Genomic DNA, 14570 nt, shown 5'->3' on the forward strand with positions numbered 1-14570 from the left:
TTCAAGCACCTGAAATACTAATTTTCTTTGGTGCCAGGGGCTATCCTTGAGACACAGTGTTCTGTCGCAGTTTATAATGCCTTTTGGTGATTGAGGTGTCTCTTATGTCCCCATGGGAGGAAGATAGGTGGAGATTTCTGGGGTTCTGCAGGGGAAGAGATTGAAGTGGCTGATCAGAAGCCACAGAGAGGCCAGGTCACCTGCAGTGTCAGCCTGCACACTGCTGCTGAGATTATTGAAATGTCACTTGTTTACACCATTTAAGGATGTGGTCATTTATCTTCATCTTTTTCTGAAAAATATATTTGAAATATTAATGCTACTCCCAGACACTTTTTTTTTTTAAAAATTCAGTTACACCATGATGTGTTTTAGGAAGCCATTTTAATACAATGTATTAAAGAGTGCAACTCTTTGTTAGTAACCTCATGGTGATGGTGTGCAAGTGACATGAAGATCTGCTCCCTGCCCTCAGCAGTACCTGCTGATGGGGATGGCAGGGGAGAGAGGGTGGGGACTAAAGACTTTTAGCACTTCAGAGCTCTGCTAACAAAACCTGAGCTCTGGTTACTGAAGCACCTTGGCAAATTCCTGAGTTTCTGTGCAGGAAGTTAACACGTGGAACCCTTTGCCATAAGGTGCTGTAGAGGACAAGTATAAATGGATTCAAAAGGGAATTTAATACATTTTTGGAAGATGAGCCCATTGGAGCCTATTAAATATAGTGGTCTGGATATAACTCTTGGCTCACAAAGTTCTTAAGTACTTGGTTGGCAGGAACTAGAGGATATACCAGGGAAAGTTCAAGATCTATTTGTCATTGTTAAAGGTACTACTTCTTAACAGTGACAACAATGCAGTGTTAGAAACAATATACGGTGTTCCATTCATCTTTGGTCTAGCTCTGCTGCACTTCTTGTAATCTTATGCTGGTAATAACTCTCTGCAATCAAACCTGTAGAAATTCAATCTATAAGTAAGTGAAACAAAAATTCCATGACATTTCTCTAATTCTTTCTTTTCTGCCCAGTTGCTGCTTTTAGCAACTGAAACGAATCAATATTTTGTCTTCAGCAATACACTAAAGATAGTTCGTAATGCAGATCAAAACTGCTTTTGAATTCTCATATGTGTCCTCCAGATATTTTTTCTGGAAGGGGAAAAACCAGCTCTGGGACCAGTTCAGAAAAGTGCTTGAACATTTTTCAAACATTGCTCCTATTTCAAGGCATCACACATGGAAGCACTTAATATCAGGCATAAAATTAACTAGATGGCACTACAATCCTAATTCACATCAGGAGAAATAAGAACATGGCTGAGTTGAAACAGGTGCTTAAATGATTTCAAGAAAAAAGGCATTTCCTTGAAGTATGTCTAGCCTAGGAGACACAGTAGAAGATAGCCTACCAGGGAGAGCCTGCTGGTGCAGCAAGGCAGAATGGTACACTGGTGTTAGATCCAGCTACGCATTCCCATGCCAGCACCTGTTTGATCAGGTGCAAGTCTGTCACACAACCTCCCTCTACCTCATTTTCCCAACTTCAGGACAGGGAATTAATATACTCATCACTTTTTACAAAAGGCTCTGCAATCTATGTGTTGTAATTACCTGAGCAATTATCTGCATGCTCTCTGAGAAGAAATGGGGAATTTTCACCTACACTCCATTTTCACAGGTAAACTACTTAAATACTTTTTTATGACATCAAATGCTGGGCTTTATTTCCCTTTCTGTCCCTGTTTCAGCTGGGATAGAGTTCGTCATAAAACTTTTCTTGTTCCATTTTTGAACCTATAAAGTGTTAAATCTGCAGCTAAAGTACTAGATAAAACAGCTGGCTTGAAAAGCAGGCATGTGTTTTTAAGACACATTTTCTCTCTTTGATCAAACCTTTGATAGAAGTGTTGTAACTGCTTACACTGTATAAAACCATTTTGTAGATTGTAAATAACCATTCCACTTTATAGCTGCTTACTATGTGATTACTTGGTAAATTGCTGAGATTCCTGGAATGTGCTTTGACAGTTTCAGTAGGAGCAAACCCTCATTTTAGTTTCAGTTTTTGCTATAAAAATAGCTGGAATCCTCTTGGAAACTGCAAAACTTGTTATGGTCAGAGTCAGACCAGTAAAACAGTTCCTATGTCAATGATATTCCAGCTGTTTTCAATTCAAAAAAACAAAACCTGAAAAGATGTTGGCTACATGCCACTGCCACAGATGGAGATCTTGAATTCTAAATGCAATTCAGCAGCAGCTCTTTGCCCCCTTCATTTAGTTTATTCAGTCATCTCTCCTATACAGTACACTTGGACCTGGAAACAAATCCATCAGTTTATACTTCCCCTACAGGGACCCCAGCTCTTTCCTTTACCTGCTCAAAGTCTTTGCAAAACCAAAGAATTATAAAAGAGGCTGGAAGCTTGAAATCTGGCATTTTAAACATTGATGTTATTGATAACCTGAAACAAGCTACAGGACAAACTTACTCTTTTTCTGTTGTATAAGTAGTAACTGTTTCCTAATACATCACTGAGCAGCAAATGCTGAAAGGAATGGACTGCATTCCCTAAATCCTTCTCTGTTAAAATAATCAACATAAAATCTGTGTTGTTGCTGGAGGAGGAAAGATGGCACACACCAACCTAAAAAGAATTCAGAAAACTGGACTTTTTTTTTTTTTTTCATTTCCTTCCTTGTGTTTGCCTTGGAAATTTGTATGCAAAAGAAATGAATAACCAAACAATAAGTAGCAATAAGCGGGATATTTGAAAGCAAGTTAATTTAAAAAGACATTTCTTGTTTTGTAGCTGCACTACTTTTGGTTACACTCAGGACACTGCACGAAGAAAGGTTTCCCTGTAATTCCTAGAGGAAACATTGTTCAAAAGCTTTTCCAGCACTTCTATTTGCTCCGGATTCCTGCTGTTATTTGTATAATAATCTATTCATCTGATGATTTTAGACCTGGAAAGTAAAGGTCTTATGACTAACTTGTGAAATGGATATAACTCCTTCAGGGCAGTAGGACTCTGGGAATCCTGAACTTCATTACATCCTTTTAACGCTTCCTTTTCCTTTGAGTGGCAATGCCTTCTGCCACAGAGAACAATGCAAATATGAAAGCAATTTTTATTAATTACTGGAATGACTCCAAGACCCCATGCCTTTTTTTTTTTTATATATATACTATTTCGATTTCTGTCAAATAGACTATGAAATATATTTTGTGGAGGATGACTAAAAAAAAAAAAAACAAAATCTTAAAAATAGGGGAAAGGAATAGTTAACCTCTTTGGGGTCGGTCATCCTTCCCATTACAGCAACCCAGTGAAATTCTTGTCAGCAATGTTTACCCTATTCTCAAATTCCACAGCTTACCCTGCTGAATCTGATCAATCTGATGGTTTTATTCCTGGTTTTGGTTTGTTTGTTTGTTTGTTTGTTTACTTCTTGCCTTTTAAAAATGCAGAGCATCTTGTTTTGTATTTAGTTAAACAGCTGCCGTCTCTCACCCTCAATAGCTATCTATTTTACTGTTGGCTGAAGTGATTCCAGGAACCAGCCTAATATATGTTGACTTGTTTATAAAGCACGCTTGAATAAAAAAATGATAACTACTAAATGTCAGGTGGCACCAACAGTAGTAATAAAAATTTAGTAATGATAGAGGAATTCCAATATATCCCTATGCTGCATCTTAAACTGAGCTGTGAAATATTTAATCTAAAAGCTGGGGCCCAAACTATGTGTCTGTGGCATGTTGCCACCAAAAGTGCGGGTGTGGTGCTTCACCAATAAAATATGACCACAGTCTTGGTAACTATTGTCTTCTCTGTAATTTAGCGTTTTGACAAGAAGACATGAATGTTTGGCAGGCTTTCATGTCAAGAAAGCCAGGAGAATGATCTTATTTTTTCTCCCTCCTCTAGTGAAGAGAACTTCACTTTACAAACTAGCTTTCTTCTGGGAAAGGCAAGGTCAGCGGAAAGCAGGTTATTTTTAGGGGTCATATCCAACCGAGCCAAGACTCCCCGGTGCTAGACAATAATCAGCTACTAGGTTGTATTGTTTTGTTTTGTGTTTTGCAGCTGTGTGCACTTGACCATATTTTGCCAGCTGAGACATTTTGTTAAGGGGTGAGTAAGGGATCTCTAAACACAAACTCCCCAAGCTAAATAAAAAACAAACGCTACCAACCTCCCTAAAATTCCCATATGCTCACTGAACTCGTGATTTACTGCAGCAGCTCTGTAAGTCTTTAAGTACACTCAGAATTGCTGTGAAGTCAGAAAAAAAAGTGTCTGTCATCTCTCTCCATTCTGATCTTGTTTCTCGTTTGCTTGTATTCTGCTATGATTTTGCTTAAGTGGAGTTTAAGAACTTTTTCGACTGTTGTCAGCTACACACATCATGCAGTACTAGCTTGGGATGACCAGGGTGCATGGCCGGTGACCTGATACCCTGCATGTTTTTCTCCCTATTCCACCTATTCTGCATATTGGTGCCTGAAATCCTGCATATTCTGCTAGTGGGGAAGTCTCGCTGAGCAGTGGCTTTTTGCACATTTTTCAGGCATAAGGATCTTTTTTACAATTTCTAAAAAAACTCCCCTTTTCTTGGGCTTGAATCCAACCCGAGGACTTGTGCAAAACTGCAACCTCCCTTCTTTCTGCTATGGTTTCATCTCAGCATGGAAGTTGCTGGTGTGCCTAGGTGCAGATATCCAGGTTTTCTCTGCAAAGCGAGATGTCTCAGCTGGAGGGAGGCATGTCCTAGACTAGCTGCATGGTGTCTAGGCTGGAGAGCGTGCACAGATGGCTCACTTGGTGTGCACTGCAGCAGAACATGTGTCTGCCTCTACTTGGCCATTCAGTTGTGTACCTTCTTTTACCTCAGGTTAGCTCAAATTGAGAACATATACATTTTGTCATGGAAGAAGAGGCCACCCACAGCTGGCTTCAGCCCTTCTCTGCTTTCCCAGGCAGTCTGTACCTCTGCATTCATGTACCTTTCCCCACAACATCCCAGGCTTGTGTGCCTTCAGACTGAGGGAAGGAATTGCAGTCCTTTGTTATCAGTCAGTTGGAGATTTGATTTGTGGAGGTGGTTTTGGTTTGCGAGGATTTTAGTACAGTACTGTCATAGTCTGTGGGGAATGGCACCACAAGCCATGAGCTCACGCCTGACCTGACCTGGCCAGGCCTGCAGACATGTGCAACGATGCATCCTGGAGTTGGTCAGGTCTCACCCTCAACCACCCTGAAGGGTCTCAGCCAGGACATGTCTCAGCTCCTATCTTATCTGGGTTTCCTCACTGTGGGACTCACTCAACTGTGGCCACATCTTTCACCCAACCCTGCAGTCCCTGAGTGTGAAACATTTACAATGACACAAGGAGCTTATACGTGTCTCTCAGAATTTTGGAAGATTCTTTCCTGCATCCTGCCAAAATAGGGCCTTTTGTTTTTGTAATCTCTTGGATACTTTTCACTTTTGAGGTCATTGTCATTAAATGTATGTGATGAGTAAACAGAATCATAAACAAGTCTGTTTTTATCAAGCTTTGAAATATTAATGGACCTAAATATAACTGGGCAATGGTGGTTAAGGCATGGTAAAAATAAAAATAAAATGTTTAACAGTTATTGTAATTAACATTACCTAAAATTTGAGAAGAAAAGATTGAGTAAAGAAGAGGAGAGAGACTGGTTCATGCCATAATACGTTCACCTTAGAAATACCTTAGATGTATTAGTGGAGGCAGTGATTGACCCGTATTTTAATACAAATTTTTTGTAAACTTTTCTGTATTGACAGGCATTATCAGAATCACCCTGCAATTCCTCCCTTTTGCCTTTTCTCTCTGAAGTTTTATTTTGCTTTATTTCTCTGCAGGATGATGGCCTTCCAGAGAATGAACATCAGCTCTCAGTAGCTGGGAAGATAAAGAAGCATTTCAACACAGGCCCTAAGCCAAACAGCACAGCAGCTGGAGTTTCTGTCATAGCAGTAAGCATCTGAATTACACAGCTGAAACACATCTATGTGCCCATCAGACAGTATGTGTTAGGACATTTCACTGAAAGAAACCAGAGAGGGTTAATCTTTAGATAATTCTAGCATTTAATTAATATAAGCGTAGACTGGTATTCTGCACAACTTCTCCATTGATTCTGCTTGTGAGTCACATTGTTACTGAACAGCCCTAGGAGATATAACTGTACACACAGTTCCACATTTTACTAGAAGATCAGTGGACTTAACTCCAGTGTAGATTTGACAGTTTGAACTATGGGATCATGACATTTTCCTTGGCAGCATACTCATCATGTGAATTGAGGCCACAAAGAGGTTTGCAGCAGAAGGGCAGTACCACTTTAAAATGGAAATTGCTTCAACATTTTAACTGAAAATCTATATGGCAGCCTAAACTTCTCCTCTTTGAAGACGTGAAAGAGAGCTATGATGCCTCACTGCTACCTTCATGGTTTATGAGTCTAGCCACTTCAGATTTAGCTGAGCATCAGCATTTTGTTGTAGTGCCACACGCAAGCTGCTTGCCTTTCAGCAGAAGTACTTAATTGGGTAAAGACTTAATGGAGCTCCTTGCTGCCTTATGTCATCTTGCAATTCCAGTTGAGTCATTCTAGGTTAGAATGTGTCGGAGCTTCTGAAACTAAGCTTGACCAAACTTTTAAGCAAGCTTTACTGAGGTTTCAATGGCATCCTTGGTGTAGCGTACATACCATAAAACTATTTTTTTCTCACAGATGAACATTTGTATTAGTTATACATGGGCACAGAATATATTCAGCATATGATGAGGTTACTCATACTAATGCCATTGAATAGTAACATGCACATCTTTCACATTTTTGATACATCTGCCTGTGTCTGTAAGCTTTTCTTTATTACTCATAGTAATGTGAATGCTCCAAATAGTCACTAAAAATAAGTGACATGTTAAACGTAACCATTCCCATATCAGATTACTCAGTGCTCATTCCCAGCTTCCATAAATTGCAGGTGGTGTGACTGCACATGTACACTTTCTTGTACTGTTTCCACTTTCATGTTTCTCAGCTCAGCCCCTCCAGTGTTGAGTTAAATCAGCATGAAGTAAACTCAGCTCAGCACATGCAATCTGGCTCACAGGTGTGAAGTGCTTGTGCAGCAAAATGGATACTCTCTCAAAGTTACTTGGTATAAGTACTTAAAATTTCAAACTGTGCCTCTCATATTTTTTCTTTACTCTTTCCTACCCTGAACGTCCTCAACATGGAAGCAAGTTGTTCCTCATGCTTTTCCTAGATTTTCTCAACCATCAGCTAACATAGTCAGCATTTATTTATTTTCATTTTTAAGCAATAATACTGCAACAACTCTCCCACAACTAAAACATCACATACCCATTGCTCATCTGAACTGCAGGTATGTTCTGTATAGACTAGCTGAAATCGTGTTCCTTTTAAATGGACTGCCAGCACGCTTGTCCATGAGAATTACTGCTCAGATCCTCCATGCTAATGACTTCAAAGCTTGAAAGCAAGAAATTATGCCTCTGTCCTCATCCATCCCTTGCCTCCTTTATATTTTTAATTTCCCCACACTCCTCTTTTTTTTTTTCTCTTCCCTGATTGCTTTGCCAAGGAATTGTTTGCAGCAGTTTAAAACTTCAGTGATGAGAAAGGCACTGTAGTGAATCTTTCCACTGCAAAATATTATACATCAGGAAAAAAAATTGTATTTTTAATTACATTCTAAAAAATTTTTAGTGTTTGGAAATTTAACAGAATATTTTTAGTGATCATCTCTCTGTGGGCAAACTCCAGCATGATTAATCCTGCAACTTGGCCTATAAAGTAGAAATGTTTAGAATGTTTTTACATCATTCAGAAAGTGTTTTGATTAGCTTGTGCCAATTATTTCCTAAAAAATTGGAAGAGATGGGGAAATATAGACCTCTTTAGTATTTTGGTAATGTTACAGAATGCTAGATAATTTTACTTTACAAATAAATTAGTTTTGTTTTCTACAAAATGTTTTAATGTGTAAAAGAAAGCCAAAAGCGAAACAGCAATGCCTTTAAATGCTGTTTCTGCATTTGAAAAACCAATTTAATCTATATTTGATATGCATGTCATCAGAGTTTTAAGTTTGAGAATCTTCTTTTAGCTGTGCAATCTCAAATATCACAGAAGTAAATCCTATAAACAAAGACTGCTCTAGATTTAGAACTTTCAAAGTATAGATGCTGTAACATTGTTCCGCATTAAAGACATGCACTAACTATATTTTCTATAAAATAATGGGGGTTTGTGCCTGCTTTTATGTTTACTGTAACTTTTTGAGAGAGTGCTTGTGTATATAATATATAGAGATGTCTTCTATACATTATATAACACATCTGTGTCTGTGTTTGTGAAAATGCGTTAGTATGTGCATATATTTCTGTAGCTTACTTAATAGTATGAAAGATAAATAATGTCACTACTTTGAATCTTATAATTCTGTTTATGTACAGAGATAGCTAATATGTGGTATTTAGTTCTTAATTTGTCCTCATATTGGTATGATACGGTATTATATGCCTGTTTTCTTCGATGGTAAGACATAACACACCTCAAAGATCTCAAGGAGTATTTATCATATGCACCAATTAAAACTGTAATATGAAAATTAAGTTCCTAAAAATGTGTTTCTGGTCAGCTTGATTGAAAGTTTGAAGCCACGTGTTTTTTACATGCATCGACTGTGGCTACTGCTTCCTTCAGAATTGTCCGCATTTCATTGACTTCTTTGGCTCAGACTTATGTCTGCCTTATTGATGCCATAATCCTCAGTAAAAGTTGTCTCTGACATTTCAAGGCAGAGGCATCCTACTTCTCATGCATGTGTCCAGACTTCAAGTTTGTCCATTTTTCTAAAGATTTGTCAGTTTGGACAAACTACCGTAATGAACAAGTTGCGTGCCTAGCAAAGTAGTTCCTTTGCTGATGTAGCAGTATGATTTCTGAAACAAAATTAACTCTACAGGCAAAGAGAGTTTTCTGTTGATACAATAATACATCATTAGAAATTCTGTCAGCATAACTATGTCAGTTGGGAAAAAATTCTCTTGAACAAACATAGCTTTGCCAGCAAAATTTTAATTGGAGAGCTAGTTTTTAAAACAGCAAGAGAATTAGCAAATCCCTAAAAACACTGTTTGCTGATGAGAGAATATGTAGGAGAAGTATCACTTTACTTGCCCTGTTCTTAAACTCTCATCACAGACATTGACTACTGGTCTCTGTGGGAGACAGGCTGGGCTAGTGCCCCTCAGTCTGTATCACAATGGCCACATTACTGTTAAGCATGTGCCAAAATATTTGCAGGATCATGTTTCTTGTACAGCTTTTCAATAGGAGCAGTATTTTGTAGTTCTGTGGCAGTGTTTATAAAACATACTGCAGTTAAAAATGTAAAACCAGACTTCTACTAACTAGTCTTTTTAAAATTTGGAGGTAGACTTTTTTCCCTTCAATTCTCCAAGGATGGCAATTCCTTTTTTTTTTTTTTTTTTTTTTGTACTTTACCATGAAACAATACCTTTTGGCTGTATCCTCTGGGCTTTAGTGACAGTGACTAGAGTGACTAGGAGCCCAAATCACTTTTAAAGAATTATTCTGCAACACAGAGGTGTGCTGTAATTCCTTGTATGAACCAAACATCGTTTAATATGTGTCCTTGTCTGAAGTGTTAAAGCTTTGCCTGTATGTCATCACTTTTGTGCTTGTACTTTGGCCATTGTTAAGACAGAGGAAAAGACTAATGTTAACCTGCTGTTAAGGTTGTATGAGATCTCTGTCTTTGTAATGCATCACCATCTGGAGATGCAGAGGAATTGAGTAGAACAGTAAAGGAGAAAAGCTATTTAGAAAGTTGGTGCAGCTCTCTGCTGCTTACAGGGTCCTGGGTTCAGGACCCCAGAAATGGGAAGGCAGTGGGTGGGACATTGCCCTGCATTCTAACAATTTTAAAATAAAATTGCAAAGTGGTATTTTTAGCCATGGGATTTCTTGGGTGGTGTGGAAGAGAAGCCAAATTCAGCCTGTAAGTTTTGCTTGCCTTAAAGATCAACCTGTGTCTTTACTATCCCTTACCATCTATTGTCTGTGTTGTCCTGGGATAACTGTCCGCAGTCAGGTTTCTCATGACAGAATTTCCACACTGCCAAAATTTTTCCATTTCGTGTTAGGAAGTGACTCTCGCCATTTCCTCTGTATTAATTTTTAGCTATTCAATTTTAGGGCAATATTTTTAATCCGCTTTTTAGGAAAACATCCCTTTTGTGTGTTTTATGTGCAGCATACAAGGAAACCAGTAGATGGCAATAGCAGACCAATGTAGTTAAGCAAACACAAATTTAACTCTAGGTGTAAGGTTCCCATGGTTTTAAACAGGAAGCATCCTTTAAATAATTCTAAATAAGATGAAAGTGGCATTGTTTTAACAAAATTGAATAAATTATTAAATTATTGAAGGATAGTCATCAAGAAAAATTCAAATTTGCGGTTAGTCCCTAACTCCCTTGAAGTAGTTGGTACCTGGAAATGTGTTGAACTGCTTTTCTGAATTTAGAATTAGAAACTGTCATCAGTATTGGAAATATATGCCATGCTCTTATTGAAGCACAAAATGGCCTTTTCTCTTCCTAGGGCAAAATCTGAAAATCGTTGCAACTAACAGTTTTAAAGCGGATAGAGTGTCTCTGGAGATATTTTCCCGTAAAATTTTATTTAATTCAGCTAAATGATGTCTCCACCGTCTGTTAGTGCAGCACAGAAGGGTTAGGGTAAAGAACACGTTTTCTTTGTTCCTATGCACATGATTTTGCTAATGATAGACTAAACTTGAAAAATCTGTATTCCTTAAGTAATGTCACTAGCATACCTTCCTGGACACAATGTTAAGTTCATTTCCATTTTGACTTTAATTGGTGCAATTTTAAACCAAATAGTTTTGTACTATTATCTTTTTGAGCATGAGGTGTAAGCTGAAATGATAAACAATGTTATTCATGGCTCTCAGTAGTCCTACTCTCCAAGGTTAACGCATTTTTAGAAATGAATTACCATGATTGATGGAGTATCAAAATGTGATTCTTTTCGTCTTTACACATTCCATGATTTTGAAGCAGTCTAATTTAAGCCTTGTGTAGTCTGTCTAGCCTGCTCCTTATGATGGTTGCACTGCATTTTTTTTTTTTATTATTATTAAACCTCTCCGTTTAATTGCAAAAGATAATATTCTGTTACTGGTATGTGCAACTTAAAAGGCCAGTACTGTCTTTGGAGGTAAAAAGATATTTGTCAGACTTTTAAATGAATGCATTATGCATTAAGTAACCTATTTCACAAACTCCATTTTAGTTTGAATAAATTGGCTTCTAATTTAGCAAGACCAAACCTAGTGTTAGTATCTTTTCCTTTTATTTCTTTACCTTTTTTTTTTTTTTTTTTCCTCTATGGTACATAGCTTTAGGATGTTAGATAAGAGCCTTCTGAAAGTGAAAACAGTAAATATGCACTAAATAAGGAACAGCTTGCTCTGGAGTCTGAATTCTCTAGCCTAATGTCGATCCACTGAGTTGCCCCGTTTCTCTCTGCTCAGCTGGACCACGGGTTTACCATCAAGAGATCAGGGTCTTTGGACTACTACCAACAACCAGGAATGTATTGGATAAGGTATGAGATGGTGCAGCGCCAACAGTCAGTGTTTCCATGGCAACGTGCTGGCAGTCTCCATTAACCAGTTCCTTCAGTGGATAAACATGCTTTTTGATTTGTTATCGGGTCCATATGCTGCTTTATCAGTTTCGTTTTAATCTTGATTGAGATGCCACACCCCTTCATTCCCTTTCTTCACCCATTCCTCACACCCACATTGCCAGCTTTCTCTTCATCGCACATGCTCAATATCAATCTCCCCTACAGTTAAAAGGACAGTGTATATAGAAAATCTACCAGATATGCTGAAGTACGCACCCTCCCCCTCCCTATGCTTGTTAAGGCATCTGCTTCCCCTGCACTCCCGTTTCAAAACACAGGAGTGTTTGAAAGGAGTAGCAACAGGCTCTCAGCATATATTTTCCTCTTTTTCCATGCAAGATATGGAGCTATATACTGTCATTTTAAACCCACTAAACACAATCCTTACCTTAGATTGAACAATGCATTTACATAACACGGGCTGTAGAAACTCTCCCAAGTTCACTGAAATACAATGCATTGTATGTGCTGGTAAGCTTGTGTTTCTAACAATGCATTCCTTCTCTTTTCTTTTTAAAACCCTTCTGATACCTATTTATTTTGATTTGATTTTTTTTTAAATATTGCATGAGTCTTTTGAATATATTTTTCTTCATTGTGTAACTGTGCCAGGGTTGTCGTTAGCTGGCTTAACCTGTATGATAAAATGGGTCTCTGGGAGGGAGGGGCTTATTGTGCAGCAGGGGCAAGGAGGGATCCAGGTCTGATAGCCCACAAGAGGCCCACACACCTCAATAAATCCAGAGTCTTGGAATTTCCATCAAGTGGTTACTTGCTGTCTTTTTTCTTTCTTATTACTCACAAGACCTACATTTGGAGCTGGAGAAATTTTTAAAAGTTTCTTGTGAAACCTGTATTTTCTAACACTGCCTTTAAAAACCTGTCTGTGAGAGATTTGTAAAAACTCAGCAAATTAACCACATTGGCAAAACAGCAGAGATGGTCACTGCAGATGTTTCCAGTAAAGTATAAATCCCACTCTGCATCATTTCACCGAGTGCATGGATTGGGCTACAGCACACTTTCCATTAAAACCTAACAGTTCCCTGCGTGCACACTGAGGGCTAAGTTGTTTCAGATATGGATGTTCTGGGGAAAGAAAAAAAAAAAAAAAAAACAAACCCCAAACCAAAACTAAGCCTATTTTTTCAGGCCAAAAGTAGAAAAATAGTTCCAATCCATTTGAACGCTGGCTAGCAAAAATTGAGAAAGACTTTCACTCCAAGTCTCGGAGTGTGCAGCAGTACCTGTAATTCATCTAATTCCAGCCTATTGCACTTGTGGTAGTGGCTATAAACCTACCATGACCTGTGAGGGCACAGCAAAACCTGCTTGATCTGTCCTGTCACTTGGCATCATGCTTCATAGGTTCCAGCCCTGATGGCTGCCCAGCATCTGTGGTCCTTGGTTTGAAGAAGGGATGAATGGGGCCTGAGTGCCCAGTTTCAGCTCTGTGTGTGTTTCATAGCATTAGAGGAATTTTTCTTATCTGCTTAAGAAGGAAAGATAGCGTTTTGTGTAAGCAGAATTTTGACAAAGAGTTGCAAATTCAGTGCCTCCTCTGTGAAGTGGGGGAAGCTCACATGAGCTCTGTTTATCTTCCTGTTTGCTATACATAATGTTTTGATCTTTTACAACTCCACCTTCAGGAGGAGCAGACCACCAGAAAAGGAGTCTATGAGAAAACTGAGCATCTCCTCAGATTGGCCTTGACTCAGTTTAACTGCTTAGCCCAGGTTTTGAAACAAACCATATGCATTTTGAGGATGTTGGGGGGAAGGGTCTAATTCTGCAACTTGGTAAATAAATAAAGCTATTAAAAAAAAAAAAAAAAGGCCATTTGACTAAAGCATTGCATGGCCATCAGCATACAAAATGACACATCCTTGAATAATGGGCTGGAGCAGATGGGCGATAATCTCTCTTATTCATACATAAACTGCTCTGTTTTCCAGCTGGGGGCAGTAACAACAATGTTTATAATTAGGGCTTTCTAAACTGAGCACCTAGTGTGGAAAGGCAAATTGGGAGAGCAGAACTTCTAGGCGTAGATGTTTAATTAGGAAATCCGCTCCGAGGGGATACCTCTGACCAAGCACTGCTGTGTGTTTGGGCCTCTCTCCTCTCCCAGAAATATGCAACTGCTCTGGTGACCAGCATTTTAGCCTAAATAAAACCATTTCTATGTAGAAAGTGTTTACTTTTTAGTAGTGCAGATGCAAAGCATATGAAAAGGTTCATCAGTTCCCATCTACAAAACAGATACTTCATCACAGGCCTATGAAAATTAACCTGAATTCACAAGTAGAGCAAAAAAATTAAAGTAGGTACCAAGAAAAATGTAATGCTCCCTTTGTTAGTTTTAACTATAGGTTTCTTCTGCACTCTTCTTTTTGTTTTCATCCCTAGTTTCTAGCAGTTTTCTAAAATACTTTTTAAATGGCACTATTTCCTCCTTCAATAACCTGAAAACCTTCCTCTACCTAGAAGATTTTCCTTTTCAAAGTCCTTCAGAATCCTAGTTTTCTGATCACTCATTCTGCATACTTTTATTCCCTTTCAGTAGGATAATATGTACAGAAGTGACATGATTTTTTCGAGGTACTAAAATAGAAGAAACCTTATGTACAGTAGCAGTTATTGTAACAGGTATGAGCTATAGTGCCTTTTAGATTTTAGATGGTTCCTTGAATATGAAGATCAGGAAAAACCGAGGACAAATCAGTAAAATCATTTGGACTCCACGGTAAT

General features: G+C 38.4%; 1 protein-coding gene across 4 annotated transcripts in view; it reads left to right on the forward strand.

The window, feature by feature from the left end:
- Positions 1-14570, forward strand: part of DCLK1 (doublecortin like kinase 1) — a 248427-nt gene that overhangs the window by 219060 nt on the left and 14797 nt on the right. For 3 of the 4 annotated variants that reach the window (XM_027890906.1, XM_027890903.1, XM_027890907.1), the window contains one exon: positions 5902-6015. In XM_027890906.1, coding sequence (XP_027746707.1) covers positions 5902-6015 — 114 coding nt within the window. Of the gene's footprint in view, positions 1-5901; positions 6016-11661; positions 11736-14570 lie in introns of all 4 variants that reach the window. The other variant, XM_027890904.1, reaches the window with a different exon arrangement.

This window comes from Empidonax traillii, unplaced genomic scaffold (assembly GCF_003031625.1).
Source record: "Empidonax traillii isolate 1590-97213 ecotype Southwest subspecies unplaced genomic scaffold, ASM303162v1 scaffold302:size813347, whole genome shotgun sequence".
NCBI lineage: Eukaryota > Metazoa > Chordata > Aves > Passeriformes > Tyrannidae > Empidonax > Empidonax traillii.